Here is a 19,923-nt window from a genome sequence, read left to right as displayed (position 1 = left end):
ACCTGCGCTGTTTCGTGCACGCTTGCCCATCCAAATGGTCAGCGTGGCTCGCGCTGGCAGAGTTCTGGTACAACACTTCCCCACACTCTGCCTTGGGAACGTCTCCTTTTGAAGCTCTGTATGGTCACGCCCCTCGCCACTTTGGCATCATCGACCCTCTGGCCTGTGCGGCACCGGACCTGGCAGACTGGCTCCAGGATCGTGCCCAGATGGAGGCGCTCCTGAGACAACATCTTCTTCGTGCCCAACAGCAAATGAAGCAGTCTGCTGACAAGCACCGCTCTGACCGTCACTTTGATGTTGGTGATTGGGTGTTCCTCAAGATCCAGCCCTACATACAGCGTTCCCTGGCTACTCGCGCTAACCAGAAACTGTCATCCAAGTACTTTGGTCCGTTTCAGGTCATCAGGCGCGTTGGGCAGGTGGCGTACAAGCTTCAACTACCAGCGGCTTGCACCATCCATCCGGTCTTCCATGTGTCACAGCTGCGGAAGGCCCTTCCACCCACCGAGCAGGTGGTGCCTGATCTTCCAGTGGAAGCAGCACCAAGTCCGGTACCAGTCGAGGTCATCGCCGCCCGTGTCTACACCCGCAACAAGACGCCCGTGCCGCAAGTCCTGGTTCGTTGGACGGACCAACCGGCGTCGCTAGCCACTTGGGAAGACCGCGACGAGCTGCTGGAGGAGTACCCCGACGCACCAGCTTGGGGACAAGCTGCCTCTGAAGGGGGAGGGAATGTTACGATCCCTGCCAGTGGCCCACCAGTGGAGAAGGCTCAAGGCCCAGTGAAGCGCACCCGAAGGCCCAGCAACCGCTACCCAGCCCACCAATACACTACCTAACAGGTACTTAAGCGGGTGAAGGAAGGGAAGCGGGGCAGGCAGAGGCAAGACGAATCTGGCGGCGGCGGCTACCCTATCCCCAATTCCCCTTTCTTGTTACTGTGGAACCCTAGCTACTTCCAGCCTAAATTCTTGTAATTGGATCCAGTGAGTGTAGATCGAACCTGGGGCGTAACATTTTTGTTGTTGTTTTGTTGAGAAACTAGAAGCTCGTCGGGGACCCTGGCTTCTCGGTCCCCTTTGAGCTGGCGGCAGCGCCTGCCCCTGCGCCCGTGCTCACGCCGGAGCTGCGCCGTGCGGCGGTGGAATCAGTGGAGTGCTGTTACATGGAAGAAGATGCGGATCTTTGGCGGATGGAGGAACAGCTGTCCTTGGCGGTCGTGGTCACCATCACCGGCACCAGGCCGGATGTTCACCTCGCCGCAGTTGCTGCGGCGCTGCACGAGGAGTTCCGCATTGGCCCGCAGGACATGTCGATCCGGCCATTCTACCCGGAGGATTTCCTCGTCCTGTGCAGTGCTCGGAATGTTCGCGATAGGATGGTCAGCCAGGGTGGCTTGTCCCTGTCTTCCCCGGCCGGTTTCTCCCTGTCCTTGCGCCATGGCTGCGTCAGGCGCAGGCCACCGGAGCTTCGCTCCCATTCCTAGTGCCCCTGGCGCTCGTGGGCGTGCCGGCGCACGCGTGGACACGGCGGACGGCGAATTCGGTGCTCCGAGGGCTCGGCTTGGTCATGGGCGTGGTGGACAGCACAGCGCGCCGCAATGACATGTCGAGCTTCAAAGTGTGGCTGCGCACTGACCGGCCGGAGCGCCTCCCAACGCAAAGGCGGCTGTACATCGAGGAGCCGAACTCAAGGCGGCGCCGGCATCATCCACGGGCGGCGCGCTCGTCGGCGCTGTGGTACAACGTCAGGATAGTCAAGCTGGCGGAGCGTGTGGTGGATGAAGAAGACGATCCGGAGCTCTCGCCGCCGGCGAGCCCCCCGGGGCCGTCGGTGCCCCCCTCCGGGCTGGCTGGTGACGGTTCACGAAGGGATCAGCATGGCCGCCGGGGCGCCAATGATGCTGGGGGGAGCTCGGATGCGGATGCCGCCTCACCGCCGGCGACCGGGGCCTCGTCGGCGGCCTCGGCAACGAGCACGGCTGTTGGGCTGGTTCAAACTAAAGGGAACTTGCGTCATCAAAGTGGATGTGACGATCGGACTTGCCGGCAGCATGGACCCACTGCCACCAGAGCGGTCGGGCTGGCTTTGACCACGGACGCCACGAGACCAACGAGCCCAACCCAAGGCCAACACGTGGAAAGGCAAGACAGGCAGGAGATCATGGATGAGGCGGACAGCCTGGTGGACCATTCGGGAGCTGCCCAACTGGCGTCTTCTGGCGCGTCGTGCCACGGATCGGGCCTGCACCGCCAGAGCGGTCACGTGGAGTGGCCACCATCGATCACGCTTGCTCGATGGCGGGACCGGGCGGAGCAGAGTGAGGCGCCCACCCCGACAGGATGCGGGATCCTGATTGGCTCGCTTGAGCTACAGATGGGGACAAGACCAGGAAGGATGGGACAGCGGGAAGAGATAGGGGATCCCCAGGATCGCTCATTGGCCAGCAACTCTTGCGGGTTCGCGCATGCGGAAGAATCCAATGTCCCACAACCCGAGGAGGATGGGACGGATCCCATGCAGCAAACGGTAGGGGGCCACGTTGCCTCTTTTGACTGGCCGGAACCGGAACGCATACAGATGACTGACGTAAGCGTCGTGGAGCAGCTTAGCGAGCTCAAGGAGTGGGATTCACACATGTAGGAGTTTTCCAAGGTATGATCACAGATGGTGGGGCCTGGGCATGACATGTTCTGGGTCTCGCTCTCAGAGGGTGATGGAGTTGAGCCACCGCTACCTGCGCGATCAGTGGCGCAGAGCGCAGCCACTGGGGGGAGTGTGGGATCCCCAGAACCACAATCAAAGACGACCCCCGAAGCCAAGCTGGGGGAATTCTGCATGCAAGTGGCCAGGGCGATTATTCCACTGATTTAAAAGCCGCCAGAGACCGCACACAAACGTCGACCCGCCAAGCGGATGCAGCTAGTGACGGCCACACCCAGACGTAGCGTTCGCATTGCCAAGAGGGATGAACGTGGCTCGGTGGCATCCAAGCAGTAGCAGACAATCATGCGCAAGCTGTGCCTCGAACACGAGGGAGAAACAATAGGTGACACGGCGCTCCAAGCATATATTGATCTCTTCTCCAGCCCACTATCTGACACGCACATCGCAGCAATCCTCGCTCTCTTTGGGTGGGAGCCATCGGCCTTGCCACTACAGGAGGTGCCAGGCTCGGTGGTGGTGGCCCCCTAGCCTCTAGGGGTGCGTGGACAATTGTAGGCCCTCCCCATGGCTTCACAACCGTTGAAAGTATTGGTGTGGAACGTGCGTGGGTTGAACTCACCGGCACGGAGGAATGCAATACGGCAGGTGGTACAAACGGCAAACCCGGCGGTAGAATGTCTACAAGAGACTAAACTTGAGATTGTAACGGTGGATATTATGCGTCATTGCCTTGGCAATAGATTTGAGAACTTCTACTACATGCCGGCGGATGGCACCCGTGGTGGCATTGCCATCGCGTGGGATGCATTACTTGCCTCACTCTCAAACCCGCATACCACGCATACCACATTAACGGCGCTGGTCAAGCCCAGTGAAGCACAAGAATGGTGGCTTACCTGTGTCTATGGCCCACAGCTGGACCATGAGAAGGTGGAATTCCTAGAGGAGCTCGTGGAGATAAGGGACTTGCATGCTGGGCCATGGATGCTTGCGGGAGACTTCAACCTCCTGGCAGGCGAGCGCGACAAGAACAACGCTGCGATAAACAGGCAGATGATAGGCCGCTTCCGGAATACTTTGAATAGGTTGGAACTAAAGGAGCTCTATCTCAGTGGCCGAAAATACACTTGGTCGAATGAGCGGCAGCACGCCACCCTGGAGAAGCTAGATCACGTGTTCACCACCAACTGCTGGGAGGACATCCACCCATCCTGCTTCCTCTCCGCGATGGGCACATCTATCTCAGACCACTGCCCCATGCTCATCGACCTAAACGCGGACATGCCAATGGGACATCGCTTCAGGTTTGAGGCATTCTGGCTGCGCGCGGAGGGGTTCATGGAGACAGTCCATACGGCGTGGCACTCGATCCTATCTACTGGGAATCCTTTCGTCATCCTAGAAAAGTAGCTCCGTGCAACGGCCAAACGACTCCAGGGCTGGAGCGCCAAGTGGATAGAAACATAAAGATGCAGATCCTCATGGCTATGGAGCTTATATACAGACTCGACCAAGCATCGGATAACAGAGCACTAACGGTTGCAGAACTCCAACTCCGGAAAACCCTCAAACGGAAGCTCCTAGGGTTATGCTCCTTGGAGCGAACCATAGCACGACAACGATCCCGGCTGCTACAGCTAAAGGAGGGAGATGCCAACATCGAGTTTTTCCACCGACACGCAAGACACCGGCAATGCCGAAACATGATTACCTCCATCAAGAAGAACGGGCTGGCGATAACGGGACATGATCAAATCGCTGCTGATGTGGATGGGTTCTACGACAGGTTGCTGGGTTCGGCCTCTACTAGAGAAACCACATTACGGCTGGAAGCACTAGGATTACCAAGGCGCGATCTATCACACATGGAGCCGCCATTCATGGAGGAAGAAGTGGAGAAGGTGGTCAAGGCCCTACCACCGGACAAGGCGCTGGGGCCGGACGGGTTCACGAACAGATTCTATGCCTGCTGCTGGCACATCATCAAGGCGGACATAATGCGGGCGCTGGATACGATCTATCATGGAGATATGCGTGGCATGCAAGCAGTCAACAAAGCACTTGTCTCCCTACTGCCAAAGATGGAGGGCACGAAAGAACTACGAGACTACCGACCAGTCAGCTTAGTGCACGGTGTGATCAAGCTATTTGACAAGGTATTGGCCACAAGACTTTCCGGGGATCTACCGTACCTCGTGGGGAAACACCAAAGCGCTTTCGTGAAAGGAAGATATCTGCATGACAACTTCATGCTTGTGCAAGGCACGACATGGCGCTTACATGCTCTAAAGGACCCCACGGTGCTTCTGAAACTTGACATATCCAAAGCCTTTGACTCCGTCTAATGGCCATTCCTAATTGAGGTATTGCAAAGCATGGGGTTCGGCACACGGTGGATTGGATGGATTTGTGGACTACTTGCAACGTCTTCAATGAGGATCATGCTCAATGGGGTGCCCGGCAAACCAATCTACAACCAATGTGGCCTAAGGCAAGGGAACCCGCTCTCGCCAATGTTCATCTTAATCATGGAGCCACTGCAGCGGTTGTTCCACACAACATCCGAGTCCGGCCTCCTAGCACCCTTGGCGGCGAATGGCCTCAAGAATCGCCTGTCAATATTTGCGGACGACGTCATCATCTTCCTGAAACCGCGCCCGACGGACCTCACCACGTGCACAACGATACTTGACATGTTTGCCGCAGCCTCAGGCCTCCATGCAAACCTAGGGAAGAGTGCTGCCCTCCCAATCCGGTGCACACAAGAGCAAATGACGGACGTGACGAATGTACTGGGCTGCTCACTAGGTGGCTTCCAGATGAGATATGTCGGACTGCCGCTGACCATCCGGAAGCAATCGGCTGCGCAGTTGCAAGGTCTGGTGGATCACATCGCTGCTTGCCTGCCCACTTGGCGTGCCGCGACCCTACCGAAGAGCAGTAGGTTGATCCTCATCCAGTCGGTCCTCTCAGCGATGCTAGTGCATGCAATATTGGCCATGGAATTACCGGCGAAGACAACCGCGGTGATCAACAAGATCCTACGAGGATTCCTCTGGTGTGGCAAGGCGGAGGCAAACGGAGGAAACTGCGCGGTGGCCTGGAACGCAGTTTGCGCGCCCAAATGGGCTGGAGGCCTCGGGATCCCGGACGTTGCCTGGATGAATGTAGCAATGCAGGCCCGCTGGCCATGGTTGGCGCGGGTGGATGACACGCGACCCTGGAGCGAGTTTACAATAGAAGTACCAAAGGCATCCATCCAACTGTGCAACGCGGCAACACGAACAGAGCTAGGTGACGGCGCAATGGCTCTTTTTTGGGAGGACCGATGGTTGGATGGGTTCCGGCTGGAGGAAATCGCACCCACGATATATGCAAGGATACCGCGCCGAATCCGAAAGCAGCTCATGGTCAGGGAAGCAGTACAAAATGGGACGTGGGCAGCGCCCATTGGACCAGACATCGACGCCCTGACACTCACGGACTTCATAAACCTGTGGACTCGGGTTCAGCACGTGCAGCTCCAAGAAGGGGTATAGGACACCATCCGATGGGCTTGGGAGCGCAACGACCTCTACTCCGCCCGATCGGCGTACGCCGCCAAGTTCATGGGAAGAGAGATAGCGCCAACCTCGGACGCAATGTGGAAGTGTCGGCCCCCTTGCAATGCCGTTTTTTCATCTGGCTCGCGATATGTAACAGGTGCTGGATCTCAGACCGCCTAGCGAGGAGGGGGCTACCACATCAACAATCATGCCCACTTTGCAGCCAAGACGACGAGACAATGAATCATATCATGCTTCAGTGCGTTTTCGCACGAACCTTCTGGCTGGAGATTTGCCAAGCTTTGGAAGTGCCGCAATGGACGCCGACCACGCATGACACCCTACCGGAGTGGATCCTAAACAAGCGGATACATGGAGCCAAGGAGAAGGATGTGAGGGCAATAATTATTCTTGCCTTGTGGGAATTGTGGAAGCACCGCAACGGGATTGCGTTCGACGGCGAAACACCATCTTTAGGGAGGCTACTAGCATGGGTCTCCCACGAGGGCAAGGCTTGGAGGACGGCGGGCATCCTAAAGTCGGATCTAGATAGCTTCTTCGGGCGGATACATAGGTGGGAGTCTAGCGAAACGTAGCCGCATGTAAAACGGTGGTTTGGGTGTGTAACGCCCTCAGCGAAGGGTTTATTGTACCCTTTTTCTCCCCCATTAATGAAAGATACGCATGCTATGCGCATTTGAGAAAAAAAAGAAAGCTCGGTGGAGAAGTAATGTGCACGAGTACGTACGTACCCAGCCAGTAGAGTGAATAGCATAAAACAATTCGCGTTAGGGTTCTAAAAAACTACCAAATTTTTATTTGTGACTGATAACTATCAGAATAGGTGTCGGTTGTTTCAAAAAACCCAAATCGCCCGCTGCTAAGAAACTAAGCCAGTTTATGACAGGTCGGGCCCGCACCTAAACAAGCCGTCTGTTTGACTGTTTGTGTTGACCGTTAACTGACATGTGGGGCCCACATGTCAGTGTCCCTAAAAAAATTGCATGTATTTTTTTCTTCAACCCCTTAGTTCTTTTACATATTAAAAAATATGCCCTTATTTTTACAGAATAACCCCTATAAATATTTTTAAAAAGCAATCAGGTCCCTCAATCATTTTGAGAAAGCCAGAAAATCCCGTCGGCCATGTCGCCGCCGCGCGCCTCCCTGGCCATGTCGCTGCCGCGCGTTAAGTCAGCGCCTGAGACCTGCGGGGCCGGCCAGATCCGGCACAGGCCGCGCCGCCAAGTCGACGCCTGAGACCAGCGAGGCCGGCCCTCCACCGTCGTGCGGGAGGCCATGCTCTGGCAAGAGCTGCGCCGCCACGCGCCATGGAGGGGCGCACCGCCCAGCTCCGACACCCGCCTCCCCACAGAGGCCGGCGACCTCCGCTGCCCGCCTTCGCGGCGAGGCTGGCCAGACCGCCACCACCTGCCGGCGCCGCCATGGATCCATCCCGTCGCCCGCATGGAGGCCCACCTCCGCGCCGAGGTCGGCCACACCGCCACCACTTCGAGCCGACGTCGCCATGGACCGGCGCGTCGAGCTGCTCCCTACGTCGCCCGTACCCGCAACCTGGCCGGCGCTGTTCCTCAGGGTGGGCGCGGCCTCACCTCAGGGACCTGATTGCTTTAAGTACAGGGGATTTAAGAGTTTTTTGTAAATGAGACACTGACATGTGGTCCCCACATGTCATTTAACGGTCAAACAAACAGTCAAACAGACAGCTTGCTTAGGTGCGGGCCTGACCTGTCATATACCGGCTTAGTTTCTTAGGAATGGACAATTTGGGTTTTTTGAAACAGCCGACGACGATTCTGGTAGTTATCAGTCACAAACAAAAATTTGGTTGTTTTTGGAACCCTAACGCGAATTGTGGTAGTTTTATGCTATTTACTTCAGCCAGTATGCAAAAAAAAAAAACCGTACGTACCCAGCCCAGGCTACATATATACAAGCGGCAGACAGAAGGTGTATGTGTAGGGGTACGTCAAGAGGGAAAGGAGACAGCAAAGCAAGCAAAAGATGAGGAGCAGCCATGCTGCAGCGGCTGCCGCTAGAGACCCAGGGAATGAGCTTGTTTGGATACAAGCGGCAGCAGCCACAGGAGCAAGGAAGGGCAAGCAAACAAAGACCCAACACGCAAGCCCGTGCCTACCTGCCTGGCCTCCCTTTACTCGACACGGCTAGATCCACCACTGCACCGCATACTGCTAGTACGTGCAGAACAATTAAGTTAAGAGGTAATTAAGTGGAAACCATGCATGAGGAGAGCGATTAACTAGAACTAGTTGACAAGATATATAGATAGTACATCGAACAAAATAACAGGCAGGAAGTGTGCTACTAGATCGATATTGATCACTTAATTATAGCTAATAGGTCATACGAACTGAGGTAATTATATTGTACGTTTACCATGGTAGAAAGCCCTAGCTAATTAAAGATAGCCTGATAGTAATAGTCGATAGGAGCTAGTCAAGGAGGCGATGGCAATAGCATGGATATGCTAGCTTGATATCAGTACGGAGCAATCCCCATGTTGGCCGCGTAAAGCCCCTCCTTTAGAAGCCCATGGCCATCCTTTCTCTGATGATCCTGATAGTTAAGCCACAAAGGGTTGACATTTGGTTAGCCGAAAATGGATAAGAAAATGGAAATACATGCTGAATAACATATATGTTCACACCAGAAATCTGTACGTAACGATGTAGTTAAAAATAAAATTAAGACTATTTTAGTAAAACATATAGCATATGATAGCATGAAAAAACATTTCCCCATGACCTTGGACAATTTTATCTACGTCTAACCAGTTTAAAGTACATAATTTTTATTGCATGCTTTCGGGCTTGAATCTACACGCTTTGTTAGTAACCATTTCAAATTAACAAAGTTCTAAGTTCATCGTAAGCCAAATTTGTTTAAGTTTGACCAAGTCTAAATAAAAATGGGTCAATATTAAGCATCAAATTAGTTACATCAGATTCTTTAGAGCATCTCCAATAGGCGCACAAAAACTGCTCCGCGCGCTAAAATTCAGGTTTTTTTTTGCGCCGGACAGCTTCAGCAGAAGCTGTAAAATAGTGCACGCGCAAAGAGTATTGGGCACGCGCTAAAAAGCGCTATCAGAAGCTGCAAATTTGGGGCGCCGAATTGCGTGCACTTTACAATTGCAGCACTGCGTGTCTTTTTGGACGCGCATTTTCGGGCATGTGCTAAACTAATGTTGGGTCCGACGCGCTAAAAGTGCTACAGTGACGCGCTAAAACTATTTTAGCGTGAAACTTTTACATTTTAGCGCGCGAAACTTTTAATGCGCTGTTGGAGATGCTCTTATAAAATATGAAGTTGGACTTAGTACAAAGCTGGAACTTCAATTAATTTGGAACAGATGGAATATGTGGTACTGTGGGCATCAATCATCTTAAAAATAGGAGTAACTTTTACAAAAAAAAGTATTGACACGTGCTTGAAGTTAAGCTAGTCCCAAAACAACATAGTAGTAAAATAATTAAGTTTATAATCCTGCATTGCTTTTGAAATTTACTTTAGTCACTTAAAATAACAAAAACTAATTACGTGTACACTCCCAAAAAGCTGAAGTATGTACTATGTAGGCGAGGTTTGGTTGATTAGTCACCTGAGGTAGGAGGCTGGTCTTCCTGAGCCCCTGGTGATCCGGCATGAGGCCAAAGTGGATATGTGGAAAGTGAGCCCACTGCAGCACAGCAGCAACAACAAGAACATAATCACCACATCAAACAATTAAAGGTATATGCATGAATGGACCGTTCATGGGATTCCGAGAGATTGGGAAACCCTAGAAACAGTAAAGGCACATGCATGATCGGGCGAAACCCTAGCTAGAGTATATAGCATGTGTAGTGCAGGTGAGATTAAGGAAGAAGGGCACTGACGTTCTTGGCAGCCGCGCTGAAGGCCTCCCTGTGCGAGATGTCGGGATTGCCAGCCTTGATGCGTTGGATTTCGTCCCTGCGCGCGTTTCCGTCCCCCCAAAAACACCAGAGCAAAGAAAAGAGCAAAAGGAAAGGGATACGTCAGATCAGCGGCAGCGGCAGGTCTAAACGGCGACGGCCACGACGACACCCCCATTATTTTCGCCATCACCAATGCATCATTTGGTACTAGCATGTCTCATTAACTTCTCTCTCTCTCTCTTCCTTGAACACACACAGAGAGAGAGAGAGAGAGAGAGAGAGAGAGAGAGAGAGGGGAAAGCAAAAGAAAACAAGGTCTCTTTGCGTCTGCAAAGGCCTCACTTGTGCAGCTCTGCCGCCCCGGTCCCGAGCCCCGGCCCCGGCCGGCTGCCTGCCTGCCACCGAAGTGGCAATGGCATTGCCGTGAGAGTGAGACCACGTACTTGCACACCCCGTGCCCAGCTTCATTATTAATTAGGAAATGTACTGGTAGCTACTCCTACTTACTTGATGAAGCGGTTGTACGCCGACGGCACGCGCTGCCTCTTCTCCGGAGCTGCAGGGAGAATCAAAGCCAGGATAGATGTTAGTGCCATATGTTCATGACAAATTAATCGATCTAGCTAGCTTCTTTCAAACGCGCTCACTAGTCCAGGCGCCGGCCGGCCATGGTTGCAGCTTCCAGGTGGAGACATGCGAGAATGGAGGAGAGCTAGGAAGAAGCTGTCTGTACTATTATTCCCCACAGTGAAAAGGGCTGGAGAGAACGACGGTCGCTGTGTCCATCTCTCTTGGGTGCACAGTTTAGACTTTAGAGCGTGCAATGGTGCCAATGGTGGGCATTGTACCTTGTTGCATCTCTCTCAGCACATATACAGTATACACACTACACCACACACGTAGAGCATATAGGTTCCATGTACACCGGCGAGCCATGTGTTCTTCCCTGACCAGAGAGAGAGAGAGAGAGAGAGAGATAGAGAGAGAGAGAGAGAGCATGGGCAAGCTCTAGATAGATGACCAGATTAGTAGTACTAGCAAAGATGGATCTCAAGAAACCGGACGAATTAAACTTGGCAATCCACAGGAGAAGGATAGGTAGTGGAGATTTGAGAAAGTGCATGCGGAAGCTAGGCTAGCTATACTCACGTCTGTTGACGACGGGATTGGTCCGTGGTGACGGCTCCTTCCCACCTTTCCCCCCGGCGACTGGGGGTGGCGGCAGCGGCGCAGGTGCCGCGGCGTTCCTGCCGCCCGCGGCCGCGACCAGGCCGCCGAGGCCGTGCTGCTCCAGTAGCTGCAGGCTCGGGTTGGCGCTGGATATCTCATCCTACATGAAGTAGTACAATATTAGAGCGCAACAAGTCATCAAGAACCAAGTATATCTATATCCACATGTACGTACAATCAGAAGCTCACCACCCAGGATCACAGGTCATGGTGATGCATGCAAGAACGTACCAGGAGGGAGTGGCGGGGAGGGTTGCCGGGCGCGAGGTTGAGCGAGCTGGGGTAGTGGAACTGGCCGTGGTGAGCAGCGGCGGCCGGCGGCGGGGACGTCGTGGTGGTGACAGCAGAAGCGGCTGACTCGGCGACGACAGTGGTGGTCGTGGTCGGGAAGAGGAGGCCCCTCATGTCGACGGTGAGCAGGCTGCTGCAGTGGCCGCACCGCACCGTCACCGTCTTGAAGAGGCTGCTGCTCGGCACGCTCACCTGCACACCAGTTACCTCCCGGTAAATCGACTTGAACGGAGGCGCCGCCGCTGCTGAGCTACATACGCTTAGACGCTTAGAGGCTCAAGAAAGAGAGAGGCGGGTGAGGGGGTTGATCACGGACGACGAGGACGGTGTCGCAGAAGTGGCAGTGCACGTAGCATAGCTGCTCCGAAGGTGCCTCCGGCTGCATCGGCGCCGGGGGCTGAAGCTCCGAGCTGAGGCTCTCCGACGCCATCTGCTGCTGCTGCGATACTGGCGTGAAGGCGGCGGAGGCCCCGGAGGAGGAGGAGGACGACATGCCCAGTTGATCGATCACGCTAGTGATAGCTGTTCTAGCAGGCGGTGCGAGTGCAAATCAACTGCCCGGAGCGGCTAGAGCTGGGGATTCTTGGGACCAGTGGATTTGACGCGGCAGCGAATGGGATAGGATGGATGGACGCGAGTGGCAAAGGCGGCAAGCGATTGCTGGCGGTACCTAGCTGCTAGCTGATTGCTCTCTCTCTCTCTCTCTCTCTCTCTCTCTCTCTCTCTCTCTCGCTTGCTTTTTCCCCCTCCTCCGCCGTTTGGGCGTGATTTGACGGGTGGTGGGCGTGTGCGTGTATATGATCTGGTGATTTGATGGTTTGGGGTGACTGATGTGTGATGCAACGGAACCTAGTATGTATCGGATCTGTTGTTGCTGCTGCGATTTGGGAGCTAGAGGGAGAGAAAGGGGTTTGGTTGGTTGGTGCCTGTGCTGGTGTGATGGGAGAGGAGATATAGGGTGCAGGGGTGTTTCGGGAGTACGGGTCAACAAGCCGCAGCCGCATTCCGCAGCTGTGTCTACCTTAGGGTACACAGGCTACGGATTCGGGCGTCCTCTCCCATCCATTTAAATATAATTTCAACAAAGCAGGTCCAGTTTATTATGTTATATAAAATGTAGCATACAAAGATGATGAGTAACACCCATTTCTGAATAACTTGGATGCATACAGCCAAACATCAAGAAGTTTGAAGAAGGAAAATAAACCGACATATCGGCGACAGTAGAGCCCTATAAGACACCGCAAAAAAAAAGTAGAGCCCTATAAGACCGACACTATGCCTATGTCGTCGGAGGTGGTGGGTTGATCCAAAAATTATGCTGTCACCCATGTTGGGTAAAGACCTCCGTGGCCACGTGCTCCAACTGCGCACACACTGCCCTGAACAGTGGTTGCACTACTGGAATTTTCGTATACGCCGGGTACCAGGCTCTTCGCCGAGAGCTAAAGCACGACGCTCGGCAAACTCACAGACGCCGAGAGTACCTCTCGGCAGCAGGCGCAGCTCTGCAAACACAGGATATTGCCGACTCATAGTCAGCAACATGGTGACACTCGACAAAGGCACTATTTGCCGAGAGCCAAACAGTCGTCGCACGGCAGCGTGTTGCCACGTGGCTCATCCAACGGCCAACAACGACATGGTCACGGTAGCAATGCTTTGCTAAGAGCCGCTCTCGGCAAAGCGTTAGTCCTACCTCGCCTAACGACAAGCAGAAGGACCAGTTCAAATAGTCGGATAGTCCAGAAACGTTAAGCTTCGATCTTCATTACACTCTTAATAAGAATATGTATTGTCACTATGAATCTTAATATGTTCCGGATAGAGATTGTTCATAGTGGCAGTCCATATTCTAATGAACGGACGCCGACGCATTTTATCAATTTATGATCCAACCGCACCTTTACCGAGCGCTGCTCTCGGTGGAGTAAGAGTTGCCAAGGGCTGTTCACAATTATTCGACAATGGTCGGCTCCATGGTAATGTAGTATTGATTCTTCTTTTGACGTATGCTTCATCGTAATCGTCATCTTCCCTCATCGGGTTGCCGTACTGATCGTAGTCTTCCTCGTTGGCGACTTTATCCATTCTGATGATGTTCCTTTTGCCTCTCCTCACGACAACACGGCTGGGATTGCTCAGGTTGGTTATGAAGAAGCATTGTGTCACTGATGACTTACAATTATAGGGGATCGATCGTAGTCCTTTCGGTAAGTAAGAGTGTTCAACCCAACGAGGAGCAGAAGGAAATGACAAGTGGTTTTCAGCAAGGTAATTTCTGCAAGCACTGAAATTGTCGGTAACAGATAGTTTGATAGCAAGATAATTTGTAATGAGCAAGTAACGGCAATGGTAAGTGAAGTGCAGCAAGGTAGAACAATCCATTTGTGGCAAAGGACATGCCAAAACGGTTTCTTATAATAGGAAAAGCGTTCTTGAGGGTACATGGAAATTTCATCTAGTCACTTTCATCATGTTGGTTCGATTCATGTTTGCTACTTTGATAATCTGATATGTGGGTGGACCGGTGCTTTGGTGTTGTTCTTACTTGAACAAACCTCCTACTTATGATTAACCCCCTCGCAAGCATCCGCAACTATGAGAAAAGCATTAAGAGAAAATGTAACCATAGCATTAAACTTTGGGATCCAAATCGATCCCTTACGAAGTAGCGCATAAACTAGGGTTTAAGCTTCTGTCAGTCTAGCAACCCATCATCTAATAACTACTCCACAATGCATTCCCTTAGGCCCAAATATGGTGAAGTGCCATGTAGTCGACGTTCACATGGCACCACTAAGGGAATCACAACATACATATCATCAAAATATCCATATCAAATTCACATGATTACTTGCAACAATATTTCTCCCGTGGACTCAAGAACAAAAGTAACTACTCACAAATGATAATCATGCTCAAGATCAGAGGGGTATTAAATAGCATAATGGATCTGAACATATAGTCTTCCACCAAATAAACCATATAGTAATCAACTACAAGATGTAATCAACACTACTAGTCACCCAAAAGTACCAATCTAAGGTTCTGGTACAAAGATTGAACACAAGAGATGAACTAGGATTTGAGAGGAGATGGTCCTGTTGAAGATGTTGAGGGAGATTGCCCTCCCGAAGATGAGAGGGTTGTTGGTGATGACAATGACGATGATTTCCACCTCCGGGAGGGAAGTTCCCCTGGCGAAATCACTCCATCGGAGGGCAAAAGTGCTCCTGCCCAAGTTCCGCCTCGAGACGGCGGCGCTCCATCCCGAAATTCATCTCCTTATTTTTCTAGGTCAAAATGACTTATATATCAGAAGAGGGGCACCGGAGGTGGGCCGAGGAGGGCACAAGCCACCAGGGCGCGCCTGGGGGGCCTGGCGCGCCCAGGTGGGTTGTGCCCACCTGGTAGGCCTCCTCTGGTAGTTATTTGCTCCAGTATTTTTCATATATTCCAAAACAATTCTCTGTAATTTTTTAGCTCATTTGGAGATGTGCAGAATAGGTAACTCTGACGTAGCTTTTTCAGATCCAGAATTCCAGCTGCCGGTATTTTCTCTCTTTGTGTAAACCTTGCATATTATCACAGAAAAGGCATTAGAATTACTCCAAAAAGCATTATTATGCATAAAACCATAGTAAATAACAATAGGTAAACATGATGCAAAATGGACGTATCAACTCGCCCAAGCTTAGACCTCGCTTGTCCTCAGGCGAAAAACCAAATCGAAAAACATGTCCACATGTATAGAGAGAGAGAGAGGTGTCGATAAAAACAAAATACGGACATAGAAGCATCATGCACATTATTATAATAGCAACAAACTTTATTATATAACTTTATCACATAACATTTATCGTATAACTTCTCATGAGCAAGTAACAATTCATCACAATATCGAAGTGTAAAGCATAAACTCTATTGAAAACCAACAAACTATGTTCTCACTCAACTTTGCAACTACAATTCATCATCTTTTCAGGAAGGGTCACGTATCGGAGCCTTTTGGCAAGTCCACATAGTCAACCATCATATAATCTTCTATGATTGCTAACACTCACCGCATACGCATGAGCAAAAAGTTTCAACCAAACACATAGAAAGACAGGGGCTTATAGTTTCGCCTCCCAAAGTATTCACCTCAAGGGTGATGTCAACAATAATAACTCATGCTCACTCATATCCAACTAGATATATGTGCCTAGATCTTTCTGTTAGGAAACATAGCATGCAATTTCAAAAATTTCCTACGTTCATGCAAGATCTATCTAGGAGATGCATAGAACCGAGAGGGGGAGAGTGTGTCTACATACCCTCGTAGACCGAAAGCGGAAGCGTTTGACAACGTGGTTGATGTAGTCGAACTTCTTCTCGTTCCGACCGATCAAGCACCGAACGTACGACACCTCCGAGTTTTGCACACGTTCAGCTCGATGACGTCCCTTGAACTCTTGATCCAGCAAAGTGTCAAGGAAGTATATGAGTTCCGTCAGCACGACGGCGTGGTGACGGTGATGGTGAAGTGATTCGCACAGGGCTTCGCCTGAGCACTATGAAGATATGACTGGAGGCGTAAACTATGGAGGGGGGGGGGGGCACCGCACACGGCTAACAATTGTTGGTGTGTTTTCTAGCGGTGCCCCCCTCATATATATAGGTTGGAGGGGAGGAGAGGCAGCCAAGGGGGGCCCCAAGTAGGAGGAATCCTACTTGGGGTCCTCCAATTCGGCCTCCCCCCTTTCCTATTCCTATTCGGAGTAGGAAGGGAAGAGGGGGAAGGGGGAATCCTATTCCCCTTTTCCTTTCCTTCTTCCCCTTTCCTGCTCCAATTTGGCCAGCCCATGTGGGGAGGGGGGGGGGGTGCACCAGCCCCTTTGTGGCTGGTGTGTTTCCCCTCTTGGCCCATAAGGCCCATATCTTTTGCCGGGGGTGCCCGGAACCCCTTCCGGTGACCCGATAAGTACCCGGTGCATCCCGAAACACTTCCGGTGTTCGAATACCATCGTCCTATATATCAATCTTTACCTCTCGACCAATTCAAGACTCCTCGTCATGTCTGTGATCTCATCCGGGACTCTGAACAACATTCTGTCACCAAATCACATAACTCATATAATACAAAATCATCATCGAATGTTAAGCGTGCGGACCCTACGGGTTCGAGAACTATGTAGACATGACCGAGACACCTCTCCGGTCAATAACCAATAGCGGAACCTGTATGCTCATATTGGTTTCTACATATTCTACAAAAATCTTTATCGGTCAAACCATTATGACAACATACGTTATTCCCTTTGTCGTCGGTATGTTACTTGCCCGAGATTCGATCGTCGGTATCTTCATACCTAGTTCAATCTCGTTACCGGCAAGTCTCTTTACTCATTTCGTAATACATCATCCCGTAACTAACTCATTAGTCACATTGCTTGCAAGGCTTATTATGATGTGTATTACCGGGAGGGCCCAGAGATACCTCTCCGATACTCGGAGTGGCAAATCCTAATCTTGATCTATGCCAACCCAACAAACACCTTCAGAGATACCTGTAGAGCATCTTTACAATCACCCAGTTACGTTGTGATGTTTGATAACACACAAGGTATTTCTTCGGTATCTGGGAGTTGCATAATCTCATAGGTGAAGGAATATGTATTTGACATGAAGAAAGCAATAGCAATAAAACTGAATGATCAATATGCTAAGCTAACGGATGGGTCTTGTCCATCAAATCATTCTCCTAATGATGTGATCCCGTTCATCAAATGACAACACATGTATATGGTTAGGAAACTTAACCATCTTTGATTAACGAGCTAGTCTAGTAGAGGCTTACCAGGGACAGAGTGTTTTGTCTATGTATCCACACATGTATCAAGTTTCCGGTTAATACAATTCTAGCATGAATAATAAACATTTATCATGATATAAAGAAATATAAAATAACAACTTTATTATTGCCTCTAGGGCATATTTCCTTCAGTCTCCCACTTGCACCAGAGTCAATAATCTAGTTCACATCGCCATGTGATTTAACACCAATAGTTCACATCTTTATGTGATTAACACCCATAGTTCACATCGCCATGTTACCAACACCCAAAGGGTTTACTAGAGTCAATAATTTGGTTCACATCGCTATGTGATTAACACCCAAAGAGCAATAAGGTGTGATGATTTTTTGCTTGTGAGAGAAGTTTAGTCAACGGGTCTGCCACATTCAGATCCGTATGTATTTTGCAAATTTTTATGTCTACAATGCTCTGCATGGAGCTACTCTAGATAATTGCTCCCACTTTCAATATGTATCCAAATCAAGACTTAGAGTCATCCAGATCAGCGTCAAAGCTTGCATCGAGGTAACTCTTCACGACGAAATCTTTATCACCTCCATAACCGAGAAACATTTCCTTAGTCCTCTTTAGGTACCTAAGGATAATTTTGACTGCTGTCCAGTGATCTACTCCTAGATCACTCTTGTACCCCCTTTGCCAAACTCATGGCAAGACACACAACAGGTCTGGTACACAGCATGGCATACTTTATAGAACCTATGACTGAGGCATATGGAATGACTTTCATTCTCTCTCTTTATGCTGCCGTGGTCGGGTTTTGAGTTTTACTCAACTTCACACCTTGTAACACAGGCAAGAACCCTTTCTTTGACTGATCCATTTTGAACTGCTTCAAAACTTTATCAAGGTATGTGCTTTGTGAAAGTCCTATCAAGCGTCCTGATCTATCTCTATAGATCTTGATGCCTAATATATAAGCAGCTTCACCGAGGTCTTTCATTGAAAAATTCTTATTCAAGTATCCTTTTATGCTATCCAGAAATTCTATATCATTCCCGATCAACAATATGTCATCCACATATAATATTAGAAATGCTACAGGGCTCCCAGTCACTTTCTTGTAAATACAGGCTTCACCATAAGTCTGTATAAATCCATATGCTTTGGTGACCTCATCAAAGCGTATATTCCAACTCCGAGATGCTTGCACCAGTCCATAGATGGATCGCTGGAGTTTGCACACTTTGTTAGCACCTTTAGGATCGACAAAACCTTCTGGTTGCTTCATATACAACTCTTCTTTAAGAAATCCATTAAGGAATGCAGTTTTGACATCTGTTTGCGAGATTTCATAAAATGTGGCAATTGCTAACATGATTCGGACAGACTTAAGCACCGCTACGAGTGAGAAAATCTCATCGTAGTTGTCGTGGTTTTGTCACGGCAGATGTCCTCGTGAAAGGACTTAGTCATGGAGCCATCTCTATGGGTTAGCTTAAGGGGTTAAACCGGACAAGTTACACGAGAGTTTTATACTAGTTTGGCCCCTTACGATGAAGGTAAAAGCCTACGTCTAGTTGTGATGGAATTGCTGGGGTTTCGATGACCAGGGAGCGAATACGCTTTACCTGAGTCTCGAGTTGTTGTCTGTTGTCCTTGAACCGCCGCCGGGTCATCCCCTTATATACATGGGTTGACGCCCGTCGGTTTACAGAATCCCGAGGCCGGCTCATAAACGTGTCCAACTCAGTCTCCGCTCTTTCTATCTTACAACACAAGTTTACCTATCAATACCGGTTTATGTCTACAGGCCTTAACCCGGTTTTGGGCCCTGGGCCTTCATAAAGCGTCACTGTCTGTCTTCATGGGCTTCAGATATAATGAACTACTGATGGGGTTAACCCGGCCTCTCCTGGCCGGTTTACGCCAAGTGGTAATATCCCCAACATTAGGCCCCAGATTGATTTGAACTGGTTCATGTCAATCCTCAATAATTAAGAAAATTTCGTCTTCAACATCTTCACATAATCTTGTAAACCGCCATGACGTCATCTTCCAGGACCATGGTAAACCGCCATGACGTCATCTGTTATTTAAAACTGTGTATAGCCCATCTTCATTAATGGGCCTCCGAGGATCGAGGCAACAAAGCTGTTACACACCCCATTTTTCGGGCTCCTCGATTCTCGCGCCTGCCTTTTATCCATTCATCTTATAAATAGGGCCGAGGGGTCACTTTCACTTTTCCCCCTCGTGCCTCTTCGCGTCACCGTCTTCCTCACGTCGACCGACCCTCGAGCTCTGCCGCCGCCGCCGTCCTTCGCCTCTGCTCCGACAAAGGCCGCCGCATCAACCTGATCGTATCAGAGAAAAGCGGTGATCCTCCGCTACTTCCTCTTGCACCAGTAAGTTCCTCTTCTTCTCGTCCTAGATCCGCCATTAGGG

General features: G+C 50.7%; 1 protein-coding gene across 1 annotated transcript; it reads right to left on the bottom strand.

Moving 5' to 3' along the window:
* Positions 1 to 8,480: 8,480 nt before the first annotated feature.
* LOC123181178 (protein YABBY 3) lies at positions 8,481 to 12,646 on the bottom strand. The gene is made up of 7 exons (XM_044593428.1): positions 11,994 to 12,646; positions 11,618 to 11,869; positions 11,306 to 11,486; positions 10,664 to 10,712; positions 10,136 to 10,211; positions 9,859 to 9,936; positions 8,481 to 8,813 (listed from the first exon to the last, which is right to left on the bottom strand). The coding sequence occupies exons 1-7, from the start codon at positions 12,168 to 12,170 to the stop codon at positions 8,736 to 8,738; spliced, it is 891 nt and encodes a 296-aa protein (XP_044449363.1). The 5' UTR covers positions 12,171 to 12,646; the 3' UTR covers positions 8,481 to 8,735.
* Positions 12,647 to 19,923: the final 7,277 nt, after the last annotated feature.

The sequence above is a fragment of the Triticum aestivum genome, chromosome 1D (assembly GCF_018294505.1).
Source record: "Triticum aestivum cultivar Chinese Spring chromosome 1D, IWGSC CS RefSeq v2.1, whole genome shotgun sequence".
NCBI classification, from domain to species: domain Eukaryota; kingdom Viridiplantae; phylum Streptophyta; class Magnoliopsida; order Poales; family Poaceae; genus Triticum; species Triticum aestivum.
Note: the sequence above shows the minus strand (reverse complement) of the source record. Positions and strands in the feature narration are given on the sequence as shown.